At 41.4% G+C, this 12,170-nt stretch overlaps 4 protein-coding genes across 8 annotated transcripts; 1 reads left to right on the forward strand and 3 right to left on the reverse strand.

Moving 5' to 3' along the window:
* The first annotated feature begins 124 nt into the window (after positions 1 to 124).
* On the forward strand, positions 125 to 2,061 carry gstz1 (glutathione S-transferase zeta 1). Of its 2 annotated transcripts, none has more exons than XM_084569312.1 (9): positions 125 to 312; positions 635 to 686; positions 783 to 850; positions 984 to 1,064; positions 1,162 to 1,287; positions 1,407 to 1,482; positions 1,560 to 1,612; positions 1,697 to 1,746; positions 1,913 to 2,061. In XM_084569312.1, exons 1-9 carry the CDS (start codon positions 283 to 285, stop codon positions 2,037 to 2,039), a joined length of 663 nt encoding a protein of 220 aa, XP_084425438.1. In that variant the 5' UTR covers positions 125 to 282; the 3' UTR covers positions 2,040 to 2,061. The 2 variants fall into 2 exon arrangements, with proteins under 2 accessions (XP_084425438.1, XP_084425439.1); XM_084569313.1 differs by having other exon boundaries at positions 127 to 547.
* A 113-nt stretch (positions 2,062 to 2,174) lies between these two features.
* Positions 2,175 to 5,667, reverse strand: LOC311505636 (uncharacterized protein). 3 transcript variants are annotated; one of them, XM_084569308.1, is made up of 13 exons: positions 5,485 to 5,667; positions 5,224 to 5,391; positions 5,052 to 5,145; positions 4,807 to 4,932; positions 4,611 to 4,724; positions 4,359 to 4,530; positions 4,157 to 4,285; positions 3,874 to 4,061; positions 3,570 to 3,766; positions 3,389 to 3,480; positions 3,247 to 3,301; positions 2,902 to 2,999; positions 2,175 to 2,700 (listed from the first exon to the last, which is right to left on the reverse strand). In XM_084569308.1, exons 1-13 carry the CDS (start codon positions 5,544 to 5,546, stop codon positions 2,474 to 2,476), a joined length of 1,722 nt encoding a protein of 573 aa, XP_084425434.1. In that variant the 5' UTR covers positions 5,547 to 5,667; the 3' UTR covers positions 2,175 to 2,473. The 3 variants fall into 3 exon arrangements, with proteins under 3 accessions (XP_084425434.1, XP_084425432.1, XP_084425433.1); XM_084569306.1 differs by having other exon boundaries at positions 2,176 to 2,700; positions 4,359 to 4,536; positions 5,485 to 5,657; XM_084569307.1 differs by having other exon boundaries at positions 2,177 to 2,700; positions 4,359 to 4,536; positions 4,807 to 4,929; positions 5,485 to 5,654.
* A 711-nt stretch (positions 5,668 to 6,378) lies between these two features.
* tmed8 (transmembrane p24 trafficking protein 8) lies at positions 6,379 to 9,288 on the reverse strand. 2 transcript variants are annotated; one of them, XM_084568677.1, is made up of 6 exons: positions 9,149 to 9,288; positions 8,675 to 8,786; positions 8,451 to 8,544; positions 8,289 to 8,382; positions 7,801 to 8,094; positions 6,379 to 7,656 (listed from the first exon to the last, which is right to left on the reverse strand). In XM_084568677.1, exons 2-6 carry the CDS (start codon positions 8,782 to 8,784, stop codon positions 7,439 to 7,441), a joined length of 810 nt encoding a protein of 269 aa, XP_084424803.1. In that variant the 5' UTR covers positions 8,785 to 8,786; positions 9,149 to 9,288; the 3' UTR covers positions 6,379 to 7,438. The 2 variants fall into 2 exon arrangements, with proteins under 2 accessions (XP_084424803.1, XP_084424804.1); XM_084568678.1 differs by having other exon boundaries at positions 9,144 to 9,288.
* Positions 9,289 to 9,659: 371 nt separating this feature from the next.
* noxred1 (NADP-dependent oxidoreductase domain containing 1) lies at positions 9,660 to 12,085 on the reverse strand (the record flags this gene model as incomplete). Its single annotated transcript, XM_084568690.1, has 6 exons — positions 11,877 to 12,085; positions 11,581 to 11,762; positions 10,504 to 10,684; positions 10,273 to 10,427; positions 9,925 to 10,114; positions 9,660 to 9,804 (listed from the first exon to the last, which is right to left on the reverse strand). Exons 1-6 carry the CDS (start codon positions 12,032 to 12,034, stop codon positions 9,660 to 9,662), a joined length of 1,011 nt encoding a protein of 336 aa, XP_084424816.1. The 5' UTR covers positions 12,035 to 12,085.
* Positions 12,086 to 12,170: the final 85 nt, after the last annotated feature.

Raw genomic sequence — 12,170 nt, forward strand, 5'->3', positions numbered from 1 at the left:
CAATCACAAACCACCATATTCACTATAGTCCCGCCTTTCCCAAGGAACTCGACTTCCCATTGGCTAAAAGAATTAGGCTGTTCCAGGAAGTTATGCAACCAACCAGGAGTTCAACTGCGTCCTAAAGATCCTCTAAAAAAACGCTGAAGCTACTTTCCCCATTAACTGTCTCCTAGCAGAGCTACAGGGCGTTATTTACTCGTTGTAGAAACAACTTTATGAGCAATCAGTTAAGCTTATACTAAAAAAATAAATAAATAAAACGTTATCACAGCTTAGACAATGCAATTGACGTTTGTTTGCCTCGCCAAGGTACTGTAATAACACTGCTGGATGTTTGCTGTGTGTGTGTGTGTGCTGCTTGATGTGAACCATATGATGACCAAATACTGCTTAGTCATGAACCAAATAGGGGGTAGGAGGGAGTTTAGGGAGCACATCCTATTGGCTGCTCATAGTGGATGAACCCTTGGAGAAAAAACTGCTTGAAAAAGTGGATTCACTGTAGTTGAGCTTAAACTATAGAGCTATGGCAACCCAAACCAAGGTGAACTAAGAAACTGGATATGTCTATGTAAGAGGGAATTGTGACCATTTTCAGACTGACTCTTTACTGTTTTCTGGCTTTTTTTAGCCGATACTGCATGGATACTTCAGAAGCTCCTGCAGCTGGAGAGTTCGCATTGGTAAGTCATGCCATAAAGTTACTCTGCTTAGCGGTTATCTAAAACATCTGGATGTCAGCAAGATCATAATTAGTTTTTTTTGTTTTTGCACACCAGCTTTTGCGCTTAAAGGCATTGAATATGATCAGGTTCCAGTCAATCTAATCAAAGATGGAGGTCAGCAGGTAAAGTATAAAACTAAAATAAACCATTGTATTTTAGGACTTTAACATTGTGCTGAAGTAATATCAAAGTGTTAGAGGTTATTAAGTTTTGAAATCTTGCATCGGCCTGATAATCGTTCTCTACGTGCCTAAGCTTACAGAGCAGTACAAAACTTTAAACCCCATGAGACAAGTGCCTGCAGTGGAAATTGATGGCATCACCCTTTGTCAGTCAGTGAGTCTGAACGCTCCATCTATGTCGTTTTACAGAACTGCATTTTATTTCACCTACTCAAATACTACAGCAAATGCGTCATCTTTCACTTGCATAGCTGGCAGTGATTCAGTACATTGACGAGACCAGGCCGGGACCTCGCCTCCTGCCCGCAGACCCAAAGAAATGTGCCCAGGTTCGGATGATTAGCGACATCATAGCCTCGGGGATACAGCCTCTGCAGGTGAGCATAACACAGTTTAAAGTGATTTCCGAAGCAGTTTAAATGGGCATCTCTTCAGAACACACCCCCAACACCACAAGACCATGTACTTAACAGTCAATCATTCCTGGATATTTCAGAATTTGTACGTGATCCAGAAAATCGGAGCAGAGAAGATGCAGTGGTCTCATCACTTCATTGATCGGGGATTTGAATGTTGGTGGAAGCCTATCCCAGTTTTTACAGCTATATATTATCAGCGTGATTCACACACAGATTTTGTTCTCCCCCAGCTCTTGAGCCAATCCTGAAGCAAACAGCAGGGAAATACTGTGTCGGTGATGAGGTAAGAGCGTGACTTTCATATCAAAGAGTAACAGCTGGATGATACAACAGAGGCTTTTCATGCTACTCACTGCTTTCCCTTTAGATTTCCATGGCAGACATCTGTCTGGTCCCACAAGTCTACAATGCAGAGAGGTATGTAATCAGACATTTCATTGTGGCATCTTGAACATGAAGCAAATAAAGCACGTTTTGCATTGCTTTACCTTTTTATATAAAATCCATCCAATATGTCCAGACTCCGCTGAAGCTCTAACGCATCAAGCAAGAAGCATTAATGCTGTGTTTTTAATCTCTGCAGGTTCAAAGTGGACGTCGGGAAATATCCAACTATCAAAAGGTTACATCAAACCTTAGCTGAGATTGAAGCTTTCAAAGTGAGCCACCCATCTTGCCAACCAGATACTCCCGCTGACATGCGTGCATAAATCAGCAGCTCTGCAGCTTTAAACATATTCATGCTTTACAGTTCTTCAATAAAAAGATTTGAAAGCAATCCTGTTTCAGTTCCTTTAAAGAACAAGCAAACATTTAGTTAAAATATTAGCATTTTAATATCAAATTTAATTTTGACTTAAATTTACTCATTTCAACAGTTTTCCCTAAAGAAGTCACACAGATACATGGAGAGGAGGTAAAGGGACATGAGGTAATGTGTAAAATATGCAGATCAGAGATTTGTTATGCAAGAAGCAAAACCTCTTGTATCACTGCTTACAGCACACTGCCAATCTGGTGAGAGATTATTTAAGACTCATACAACATTAAAATAAATCACAGTAAATACGAACAATATACAAGACAAACAAAACAAAACAACCAAATGTAAATTCTGTCAGATCACACCACTATTTCAATGTGATCACTTGTCACCAGGAACCTCTACTGTGCACTTGATTGTGTCGTTGTAAAATGAACCAGAGCAATCTGAGCCACCAAACACCAGCAAGGTGAACTGGATATTGATATTATCCTGCCCATGCTGCTCAGTATCTGTAGGGATGGTGCAGCCCAAATTTAGCATGCTGTGTCCAGCACGAGGCTTGGAGCAGAGCAGGGGCGACGCCACTGAACTCCACATGTTGGTATCTGAGAGGAAGACAAAGCAGGATGCGTCAAGATTTGCTTCACATTGAAAAACAAGATAATATTTCTGTCTTGGCGTCAAATACAGATGTTATTGAACAAGTATGGACCAGGCTGGATCACAATGATGGTATGGTTTTGTTTACCATGTATACAGTTTGAAATTTCACAAATGACAATAACTATAGAAGGATCAGTACTCACCCGTGTTAAAGATGTGGACATCTTGCAGGGCTCCAATCGTACTGCAACCTCCACTAATTACAATCCTGGTGTCTGACACTGGGACTGCTGCATGAAACCTATCCATTATTAAACTGTGTCATTATACTTCTAAATCCAGATATATTTTCCCCAATATATATCTTTTTATATTAAAACTAAAAAGCACAGTAAATAGTGCTAGAAGACGGTATAATTGTCTCACAACATATATTTTGTGTTAAATCTAATTGAATTGAAACGCACTTCTGTCTGAGGCACCAAAAATAGTAAAGCCAGATGGTTACATCTATGACATTTATCGAGGTTGATTAGTCCTGTACTCACCCTCGAGGCAGTGGTGGCATGTTCGCACACTTCACAGCTGTGTACTCCATGAATCCTTCACTCGGTGAGGAAAATTCAACAATCAGTGCAAACATGGACACAACATCATCAACAAAGGCAGTCAGCTGAATCGTCATCTTACCTAGATCTAAAACATGGAGATCATTAAGGTAAACAGCAGACTTCCTTCCACCAAATATGACCAACTTCTGAGAGAGAAGTGTGGTCGAGTGTCTGTTCAAGAAGTAAGATATTAGTCTTCCTGGAAATTAGGACGCCATTTAGAGTACATTTACTGAAGTGGTTTTGAAAAGGAGACTGACCCAAACCGAGGCAGAGGTCTGTCCCCCTCCACGATGGGCTGGTACCAGAGTTCAAACTCTGGGTTGAAGATGTATAGAGCATTACTGCAGGATTTATCTCCGGAACAATGGCTTGGCTGAACACCTCCAAAGACGTAAAGCTCTTTCTTGTAAAAGGCTGCAGAGTGATAGGCTAAATTCGGAACATTCCCTTTTGCCTTAAAAAGGAGGTAAAAACATAAATGCAGCAAAGAAAGTGAGTAGTTCATATGTGTGTGTAAGTTTTAAATAAGAAGGATATGTTAGCAACTTCCAACAAACCCACAGTGACAAGCTTCCACTTCCAGGTCAGAGTATTAAGGACATACAGCTCGCTGCAGCGCTGACCCTCCCTCAGGCCCCCGTAAACAAAGACTGCGTTAGAGTCTGGGTCGTAGGTCGCAGTGTGTCCTCTGGCACATGTTGGTACAGGACCAGGAGCAGAGGAGTTCACGGGGAACCAGAAATCATTGTCTGAAAAATGGATGGATGGATTTCTGGTTTGTCTTAATAATCATCTCTTCATAAATACAGACTAATACAACAAACATTCAACAAACCCCACTAACCTAACTCAAGCTTCCACAGCGAGTCCTTGCAGTAGTTTTGATCTGAGGTTTCCCCTCCGATGAGGATGGCTGTATCAGAGTCACTCAGACACATAGTATGGCTCCAGCGCTTCGACGGACACACTGAAGCTAATCGTACAGATTGTCAAAACCCATTTAGTGCAGTCACATCTGCAGACAATGTAAAGATTATGATTCTGACCTTCTCTGTCCTCATTCTTTATCTGCAGAGTCATTTCTTCTTGGCTGTTCATCCTGCACAGCCTCCTTTTCTTGGGGGTTGAAGCTTGGTCTATGTCCTCCGTGAGACTGTCCATGTCCTCAGAGCTCCATGTCAGGTGGACTCTCTTACTAATGACTGCATGTCTGGGTGTCTTCTCCTTTAAGTCACACAGAGCATATCACAGTCCAACTCCCAAGCAGACATTAATAAATTCTTAACCGTGACACTCACCGTGGGCCAAACTGAAGGTTTATTCACCACAATAGAGTCACTTGTGTCTATTTTATTCACTTGGATCTCAGCACAGCAAACGCTCTCGCCCAGTTGTGACAAGTTTGACGTTATCTGTAAAGATTTGAACAACTGTGACCCATCAAAACTAAAATTGTGGCTTGCCTCAGTAATAGTTGCACCCTGTTTATCTCACCGTTTCATTTTCAACACTTTTGTGTAGCGTGCTGGAGAGATCGGACACATCATGCTGATCCGGGAACAGACATTTTCTCTCAACCAAAGGGGTGCTGCTGAAGACGCCCGTGTTGCCCTGCGGCTGCTTGTCAGAAGTCATTGCATGAAACGGAACCCAGTATCAGCCACAAACCCCCCACGAATTACGTCCTTTAAGACAGGAACATTTTAAATAAAAAGTGTTTTCGCTTGAAAAATTCATACCTCACACACTGTGAGCACAATCTTGCCATAAACTCCTCTCCTGCCTCTCTCTGCAGCCATGTCAGCACTCCAGTCACCTTCCCAGGTCAGGCACCTGAGGTCAAAGACCAGCTCAGAAAATGTAATTTTTTTTTTTACAAACAATTATGTGACAAGTGTCTCCTCCACGCACCTTACTTCAGAGGACAGAGTCCCAATTTTCTGGGGTTCTACGTCTGCCCTGACCAGAACCTCGACTGAAACTGTCTCGCTGCATTTCCATTCTCCAAGACCAAAGATGACCAGCTGCTTGGGAAGAGGCAGCGGGACGTGGACTTGAAAGCACATTCGGTTACGTTTGCTGCGGAGGGGGTGAGGCCCAGTCAGTCTGAATGTGTTCTCAGTGTGAAAACGAGTGTTTTTAGATTTTTTTTTTTTTTAAAAAAGGACATACCTTATAAACTGTCGTGGGGCGTCACGCAGGGACCAAAGGACATAAAAATTGAGCCTCCCCATGTTGTTTCTCTTCCAACAACGAGTGGAGATGCAACTATCCTGCAGACCTCTCGTGCGACCTGGAAGTCCTGTACTAATCTCTGATTGGCCGAGTCAAACTCGAGGCCTTAGTGAAAACGCACACGTGAGTCCGCGGCACAATTAATACGCTACCAGGAATTAAGGCACGTGCACAGGTGATTTGTTAATTTATTAAATAGTTTTAATTTATATTACAAAACGATTCTATCTTTTTATTAACTTGAGGATTTGACTGGTATTTTAATTATTTAATTAGTAATTATTCCTGTTGTTTATTTTCTAAACTTGTCTGATTACGTCTTATTATACGTTGTCTATTCAGTGGCGAGAGTGAAGCTACACTGATCAACCACAACATTGACCACTGACAGGAGATCTGGGGACAAGAAAGTAAAAATTAAGTCAAACAGTCCTAGTCATAAACACGTGTGTGTATGTGTGTGTGTTGGTGAATTATTACAGTATTTTAAAGCCAAACATTTATGTTTGCCTTATTGCTTTTTAGAAAGCATGACCAGGACTAGATGTAACATAGGATTTTGACAGGCCTCAGGGGGAGCTGAAAATAAATCCCAGTTTCATCAGCACCTCTGTAACAATTACATCAATCCCCCACTGCCACAATTTAATGGAAACACAAGGGACCCTCCTGAAGCGCTTCTAATCCTGGATCTGCAGGGAGGCTGTTAAGAAATGACAGGGCAGAATGGGACGATTTGTCTGAGAGACTATGCCTTTTTCCCAAGTTAACCGTGCAGCGTCTACACAACAAATGATCACTCAACCAATCCAACAAAGAATCACAAAGAAACATAGATAATCTTCTCTTTATTGTGGAATATAAATTTCAGGAACAAGTGTCATCATAACATACAGTGAAGGAACAGTACAGGAAACACAGAAAGTTGCTTTACACTGTATACGACATTAGCAGCCAAATCTGTGACATCTTTGGGAACATGCGCACAGGTGACAGAAGCATCGATTTCACAAAATAAAAATGGAATGAAGCTATTCAGCACGATTGACTCTGAAGTGTGTCCCGATGCACAGATGATATTCAAAACAAACACAGTGATATTCACTCACATAGGCCTTTGCACAAAATACATTTAAATGGACAATTACAACTTGTCCTTACCTCCAAAATGGCTAATTAAAGGGGGGCAACGCAAATGTAAATATTGAATCTATATTACATAATGAGAGCTTTGCATGATAAGGGAGGGCTTTTATTTGTGTCATAAAAAGCACGCTCTGCTTCAGCACATTCAACTTCTATCTTTTACCAACAAGATGACAGTGGACTGGATGTCTGCTTTTATATTATATTCTGATCATCACATGACTAGATTCTTCAAATACAGATAAAAAATACATTATGCTACAAGGCCGAATCATAAATACATGTGACAACAACAAAGGCAACATTAAAAAAAAAAGGTGCACACACACACACAAAACAGAAAAACTCAGAAAGAAGAAGCACCATGCCTGAGGAAATATATTCTGTGCAGGTAGTTCCCTGATCACTGCTACCATAGAAATGTTAGGACAATATATTTTATGACCGGCACTTGACCAAATAGCACAGTGCATACATGGGAATATGGCACATATGCAGGGCTTCTTCAAATATATATATTATCAGCAAGACACTGAAGCAAATGATGCATTTAGAAGCAGTATACATCAATTCAACGTGTGGCAACACAAGCTGATGGTGATAAAAAATAGTTATGCCTATATTTAACATTTTATATTATAATTTCATATTTTTTTTTTCAGAGAGAGGAATCAAAAATAGTTCATTGTTCATAGGAGTAATATTCTTCTGTAAATTATACATTCATAAGCAATAGACTGGCATCTCAGGCACTGTAATAAACCCTGTAGTAAAGAGTTTTGTTTCTCCAAAGGGAGTAGGAGTTGTCGAACTTTAGGAGGTAAGTGCCTTCACCTGGGAAATCGTGGCTCCCTGCCTGGACTAACAAATGGCTGTCCTGACGGTACACAGGCAGAATTTCAGCCAAGTTTGAGTTAGTGTGTGTTTTGGAGCCCTTCTCAATATCTCCGTTAGTGATAGGCGCTGAAACAGAAATTACATAAGGTCAACAACACGTTGTCTCAACGAGTCGAGCGAAACATGTAAAACAAAGTATTTGATACGTTTTTGCAGAACCGTCAAGTGAAAAAAAATGATTCTGTTTCTAAGCTGCAGACGCCAACTCACCTTCCATCTCCTCTTCTTCATCTTCGTCATCACTTGACTCACTGATGTGCACCGTGATGGCCCGGGTCGTCACGGGAGTCCAGTCAAAGTATATACCGAAGCCAATGTCATAACCGTCTGTGGCAAACTCCCAGCACACTTTCTTGGCCTCGGGGATGGTGGGCACGTGAACCGTCATGATGTCGCCTCGGTACACCGTCACCATGCTGTCCTTCTCCGTTCTGAGCTTTGCCTTTAGCTCCTTCAGCGCAGCAGATGTCCAAGTTGTTGGGGGGTTCAGGGGCGGCAGCTGGGCTGCGATTGGAAGGAACAAACAGCAGTACGATTACAGCGGCACCTCTGATAATTATTTATCGATCTTAGAGTTAATATTTTAAGAAGTATATACTACACTGTATGCCATCAGCAACACATTTATGAAACATCCGAATCCAAATCACAGATGAAACAAAGCAGCAGTCATAATAGCACACTCAGCAGGTCCTCACCTTTCATCTCAGCAGAGAGCTGACAGCTCCCAGCGCTGTTGTTCTCCTCGCCTCCTTCCCCCAGGGCCAGCTCAGCGGGGGCCTCTTCATTAGCCTTAAAATGAACACACATATTATTAAACAGAAATGGCACTCAACTGTATATCCCCGATTATCAACTACCTCAGCAAGCTGTCTTGAGTCCTCCTTGGTTTCATCCATATCAGCTTGGTTTTTGGACTGAGTAAAGCTTTCTGACAGATTTGTATTCTGGAGCCTGAAGTGAAGACAAAGCAGAAATCTAAATATATTTATATGGTGATAACATTGAGATGCAAGAAGTATCAGCTATCAGCTCGTTTCAGTAGCTGTCTAAATATGAGACACTCTCTATAGCAACAGGTTACCTGTCCAGTGGTCTGATGTCGCTCTGTTTGGATGTGATTCCGGGGAAAGATGAGATGGACAAGGATGACAGCCGTGACTGGAGCTCCGATGTAGCTTCTAGTCTCTCCATGGCTGTCAGGACAAGACAAACACCTCAGTGTGCGTGGCTGGAAGGGATGAAACCCCGCCCCTTACAACCACGGGGAGGGAGAGGGATGGCAACGCTCAAACTAGCTTCTTGGATAAACGCAGGCTTGGATAAACTTAAATAACAGCTGTTTGGCACAAATGAACCCTGTAAAACATCCACACTTACGTATAATTCAATAGCTGCATCATACAGACGAATGATGTGTATATGTGTGTGTATCATGAGCTAGCTCCATCTTGGTAAACTCACATTAGCTTGCAGCTGGCTAACTGGTTAGCTCCCGTTAGCTGTCTAGCCAGCAGTAAAAGTACATCCTAAACTGAGGACATAAACTTTACCTTACCACGGTGGCACGCTGGTTATCTGACGGTCTGACACCACGACTGTACTTTAAATCAACTCAGACCAGTGGGAAGTGCGCCTCCATGTCTCTGCAATCATGTGACGGGTCTCTATGCTACAGTGCTACTGCTTGACAGGGGAAAAAACAAGACGTGAATTTTTGAGACTTCCGTGTTTTCGCGAGTGTTGACGAAAATCGGCGAAAGTGCAGATTTATTCTGAGGCAGCCTCCTGAATAAGAAATATTTATTTATTAAAAGAATAATAATATACAACAATGTCATATGCTCAAACTGTAAAAAAGACGTTTGTTTTATTTTATTTTATTTTATATTTTATAGAATATATATTTTTTTGTTACCATTTCCTTTTCATTCTCGTTTCATTGGCTATATGTGATAAACTGATCTTTTTTTTATTATTTTTTCACATATTAATTAAACTGTGTAGGTCAAAACAACACATAAAAACAACACCATGGCTAAGTGTTAGATAATAAAGTGAGTCCTACATTAGGAAGTAGTTGCGCAATGACTTCCCAGCTGTGATTTATATGCTGCAGAGATGCACTGTTGCATAGATTCACTCCTTGACAGAAAGCGCAGCAACGGCGTCTCCTTGCTCTGGGCATCAGTGAGTGAAATCCAGGGAAAAGGCCTTAGTGGAAATAAAAGAAAATGTATTTGCATTAGTTTATTTGTTTTTCCTTTCAATATTTATATGACAGTTTCTGTTTTCCGTGCAGCATAAACCACTTGGGACGCTTGAACTACTCACTCGTCTGAACAAAGTGAAGATGCATAAGATGAACTTATGAAACTCTGTGCATTCAATTCCACAGGGTTCTCTTTGAATATGCCGTTTATCAAAGAGAGAGCCTCACTGGATCCCAGACTGGCAGACGTGCAGATATTCAACAGACTGTACAACACTGCACACACCCATTTCAGTCCCAGGGAGATGCCACCTACACATGGATGAAACATTACAAATCAGCATCGGCAATAAAAATAACAGAAAAGGCAAATGAAGGACGGTCTCTCTGCAGCACGTATCAAATGTTTCACTTTCAAATTGAGGTTTTCAGAAAGAAGCTGAAGTCTGCAGAAATGAAACATGACACACCTTTCATTGTCAGAGGACAGGAAGCCTCCATCAGCAAGGAATCTGTCAAAGCTGTGTTCCGACTAGTGCAAGACAGCCACATGTCTGCAGTGTCACAAACAACAAAGTCATACTGCGGTTTCAGGACGTGCTTGTGGCCAAAAAATTCCGATAATCTGAAACAAAAGAGAAAGACTGATTGACTAAAAGTACAAAAATATGACTCGTATGTGTGTACGGGTGTGCTAGCACCTGGTGACAGGCACCGCAGAGGTGAAACTGTACACGAGGCAGTGCTTTGGCAGACGAGAATGGAGCTCAGCAGAGACTTTGGGGAGGTGAGAGGGCAGGCAGCAGAGGAACAGCACATCTGCCCACGCTGCTAGTCTGCGATTGTCAAAGAAACATTCAACTCCTGCCTGGACAACCTCCACTGAAACAGAGAATATAACAGGATCTTAACATTTCCAGAAGGAAGTGAGCTCAAGGTGCAATTTAGTTAAATCAACACGTGCTCAATCATTAACTCGAGAATATTTTACAGCCATGACCTGCAAAACTATTCACCGTGTAAACTGAGCACACGGCAGCAGCTTAAATACATGTATTCCCAGCATTTAGAAATGATTTCTTCTTTTGTTTGGACTGGAAAGCGTAAATGTATATATCCGTCTGTGATGAATGGTTAAGGCTGCATTATTTACTGCATATGAACGAGTGGCCTGTTCACAATTCTTATCAAAGTTTTTCGTTTTTACTTCCTGCAATAATGTAAGCAGCTGCAGTAGCAGAATAAGCACTTTACTCTGGTAAAAGATTTTAATAGTGCATTCAAAATCTAAATCCTACAATATAGTGAATGTATTAGTAAAGTAAATAATCTAATCATTATTATACACATTGATAATTATATACATAAATTAGATTATTAACACTGAAGCATCAGTGTGTGAGCAGCATGTTACTGTTGTAGATTCTGGGGGGCTTATTTGATCCACTTCACAACTGCTTTTTGTATGACATCAGAAGCCAAGAGAGTCGGAAACCACTGTCTTGAACAATGTACTTAATTTTAGAAGCTTGTTATATTGTCTACATTTTAAGCTTTAATGACTAACGCTGTCAAATCACATCTCCCTCTCATCGAGTGGAAATATAAAGTAGCATAAACTGGAAATACTCAGGGAAGTACAAATGCCTCAAAATTGTAATTTTCCAACATGAACCATGTCTTTTTGTGTCATTATCCGATTATTAAGATTTTGTGACATGTGACAAAAATGGGCTTTTAATTTGCAAACAAGAGAATAACAGGCACCTCTAGTGTACCTGCTGATCCCGGTCTTCTAGTGGAGATCTTAATCTGTGATGGTTTGATGGTGGTCTTTTGAAGGAGGGTTTGGAGCAACTGTCTGCCAAGGTGACCCATCCCAAGTATCCCCACACAGAGTTCACGGTCATCTCCTGAATCCAACTTGTCTCTGTTTGCAGTGTGCCTTCTGATAATACCTCTAAATATAAAAGTGGATAAGTTGCAGGTGACTTAAAACTTTAACACAAAGTCATTTCTGTAAAGCTATTCATGAACAGCACGGACACTTTAAATAGGCTTACAAGTAGATTACCTCAGTGAGTGCATGAGCTCGCACATGAAAGCTGCGTGCGCGCACCCGCAAAATGTTCGTCCAGCCGAGCGCGCACGAAGGTGAAGAAACTTCTTCTCGTCTTCAGTCAGCCCTCTTTCAAAAGAGAAGCTGCTCAGCCCCGCAGCTACGTCCTCCATCACAGTTAATATCCGAACAAAGTGGATATTGAAGAGTTTTTACTAGCAAGTGAATATTTGCCTCGTCTCGTTTCCATGGAAACGTAAACATCCGACTTAATGGTTGCACGTTTCAAAATAAAATAAGGCGACAAAC

The sequence above is a fragment of the Chelon labrosus genome (assembly GCF_963514085.1).
Source record: "Chelon labrosus genome assembly, chromosome: 20".
In the NCBI taxonomy this organism is placed as follows: domain Eukaryota; kingdom Metazoa; phylum Chordata; class Actinopteri; order Mugiliformes; family Mugilidae; genus Chelon; species Chelon labrosus.

What these genes read in the sequence shown, in the direction of transcription:
- gstz1 (XM_084569312.1), top strand. Translation starts at nt 283, where the DNA reads ATGCAATTGACGTTTGTTTGCCTCGCCAAG. An exon ending in CGTTTGTTTGCCTCGCCAAG is followed by an intron (nt 313 to 634) that starts GTACTGTAATAA and finishes GGCTTTTTTTAG; the next exon opens with CCGATACTGCATGGATACTT. An exon ending in CAGCTGGAGAGTTCGCATTG is followed by an intron (nt 687 to 782) that starts GTAAGTCATGCC and finishes TTTGCACACCAG; the next exon opens with CTTTTGCGCTTAAAGGCATT.
- LOC311505636 (XM_084569306.1), bottom strand. Translation starts at nt 5,546, where the DNA reads ATGGGGAGGCTCAATTTTTATGTCCTTTGGTCCCTGCGTGACGCCCCA. An exon ending in ACTCTGTCCTCTGAAGTAAG is followed by an intron (nt 5,146 to 5,223) that starts GTGCGTGGAGGA and finishes CTTTGACCTCAG; the next exon opens with GTGCCTGACCTGGGAAGGTG. An exon ending in AAAGTGTTGAAAATGAAACG is followed by an intron (nt 4,725 to 4,806) that starts GTGAGATAAACA and finishes AAATCTTTACAG; the next exon opens with ATAACGTCAAACTTGTCACA.
- tmed8 (XM_084568677.1), bottom strand. Translation starts at nt 8,784, where the DNA reads ATGGAGAGACTAGAAGCTACATCGGAGCTCCAGTCACGGCTGTCATCC. An exon ending in GACATCAGACCACTGGACAG is followed by an intron (nt 8,545 to 8,674) that starts GTAACCTGTTGC and finishes TCTTCACTTCAG; the next exon opens with GCTCCAGAATACAAATCTGT. An exon ending in GCTCTCTGCTGAGATGAAAG is followed by an intron (nt 8,095 to 8,288) that starts GTGAGGACCTGC and finishes TTCCAATCGCAG; the next exon opens with CCCAGCTGCCGCCCCTGAAC.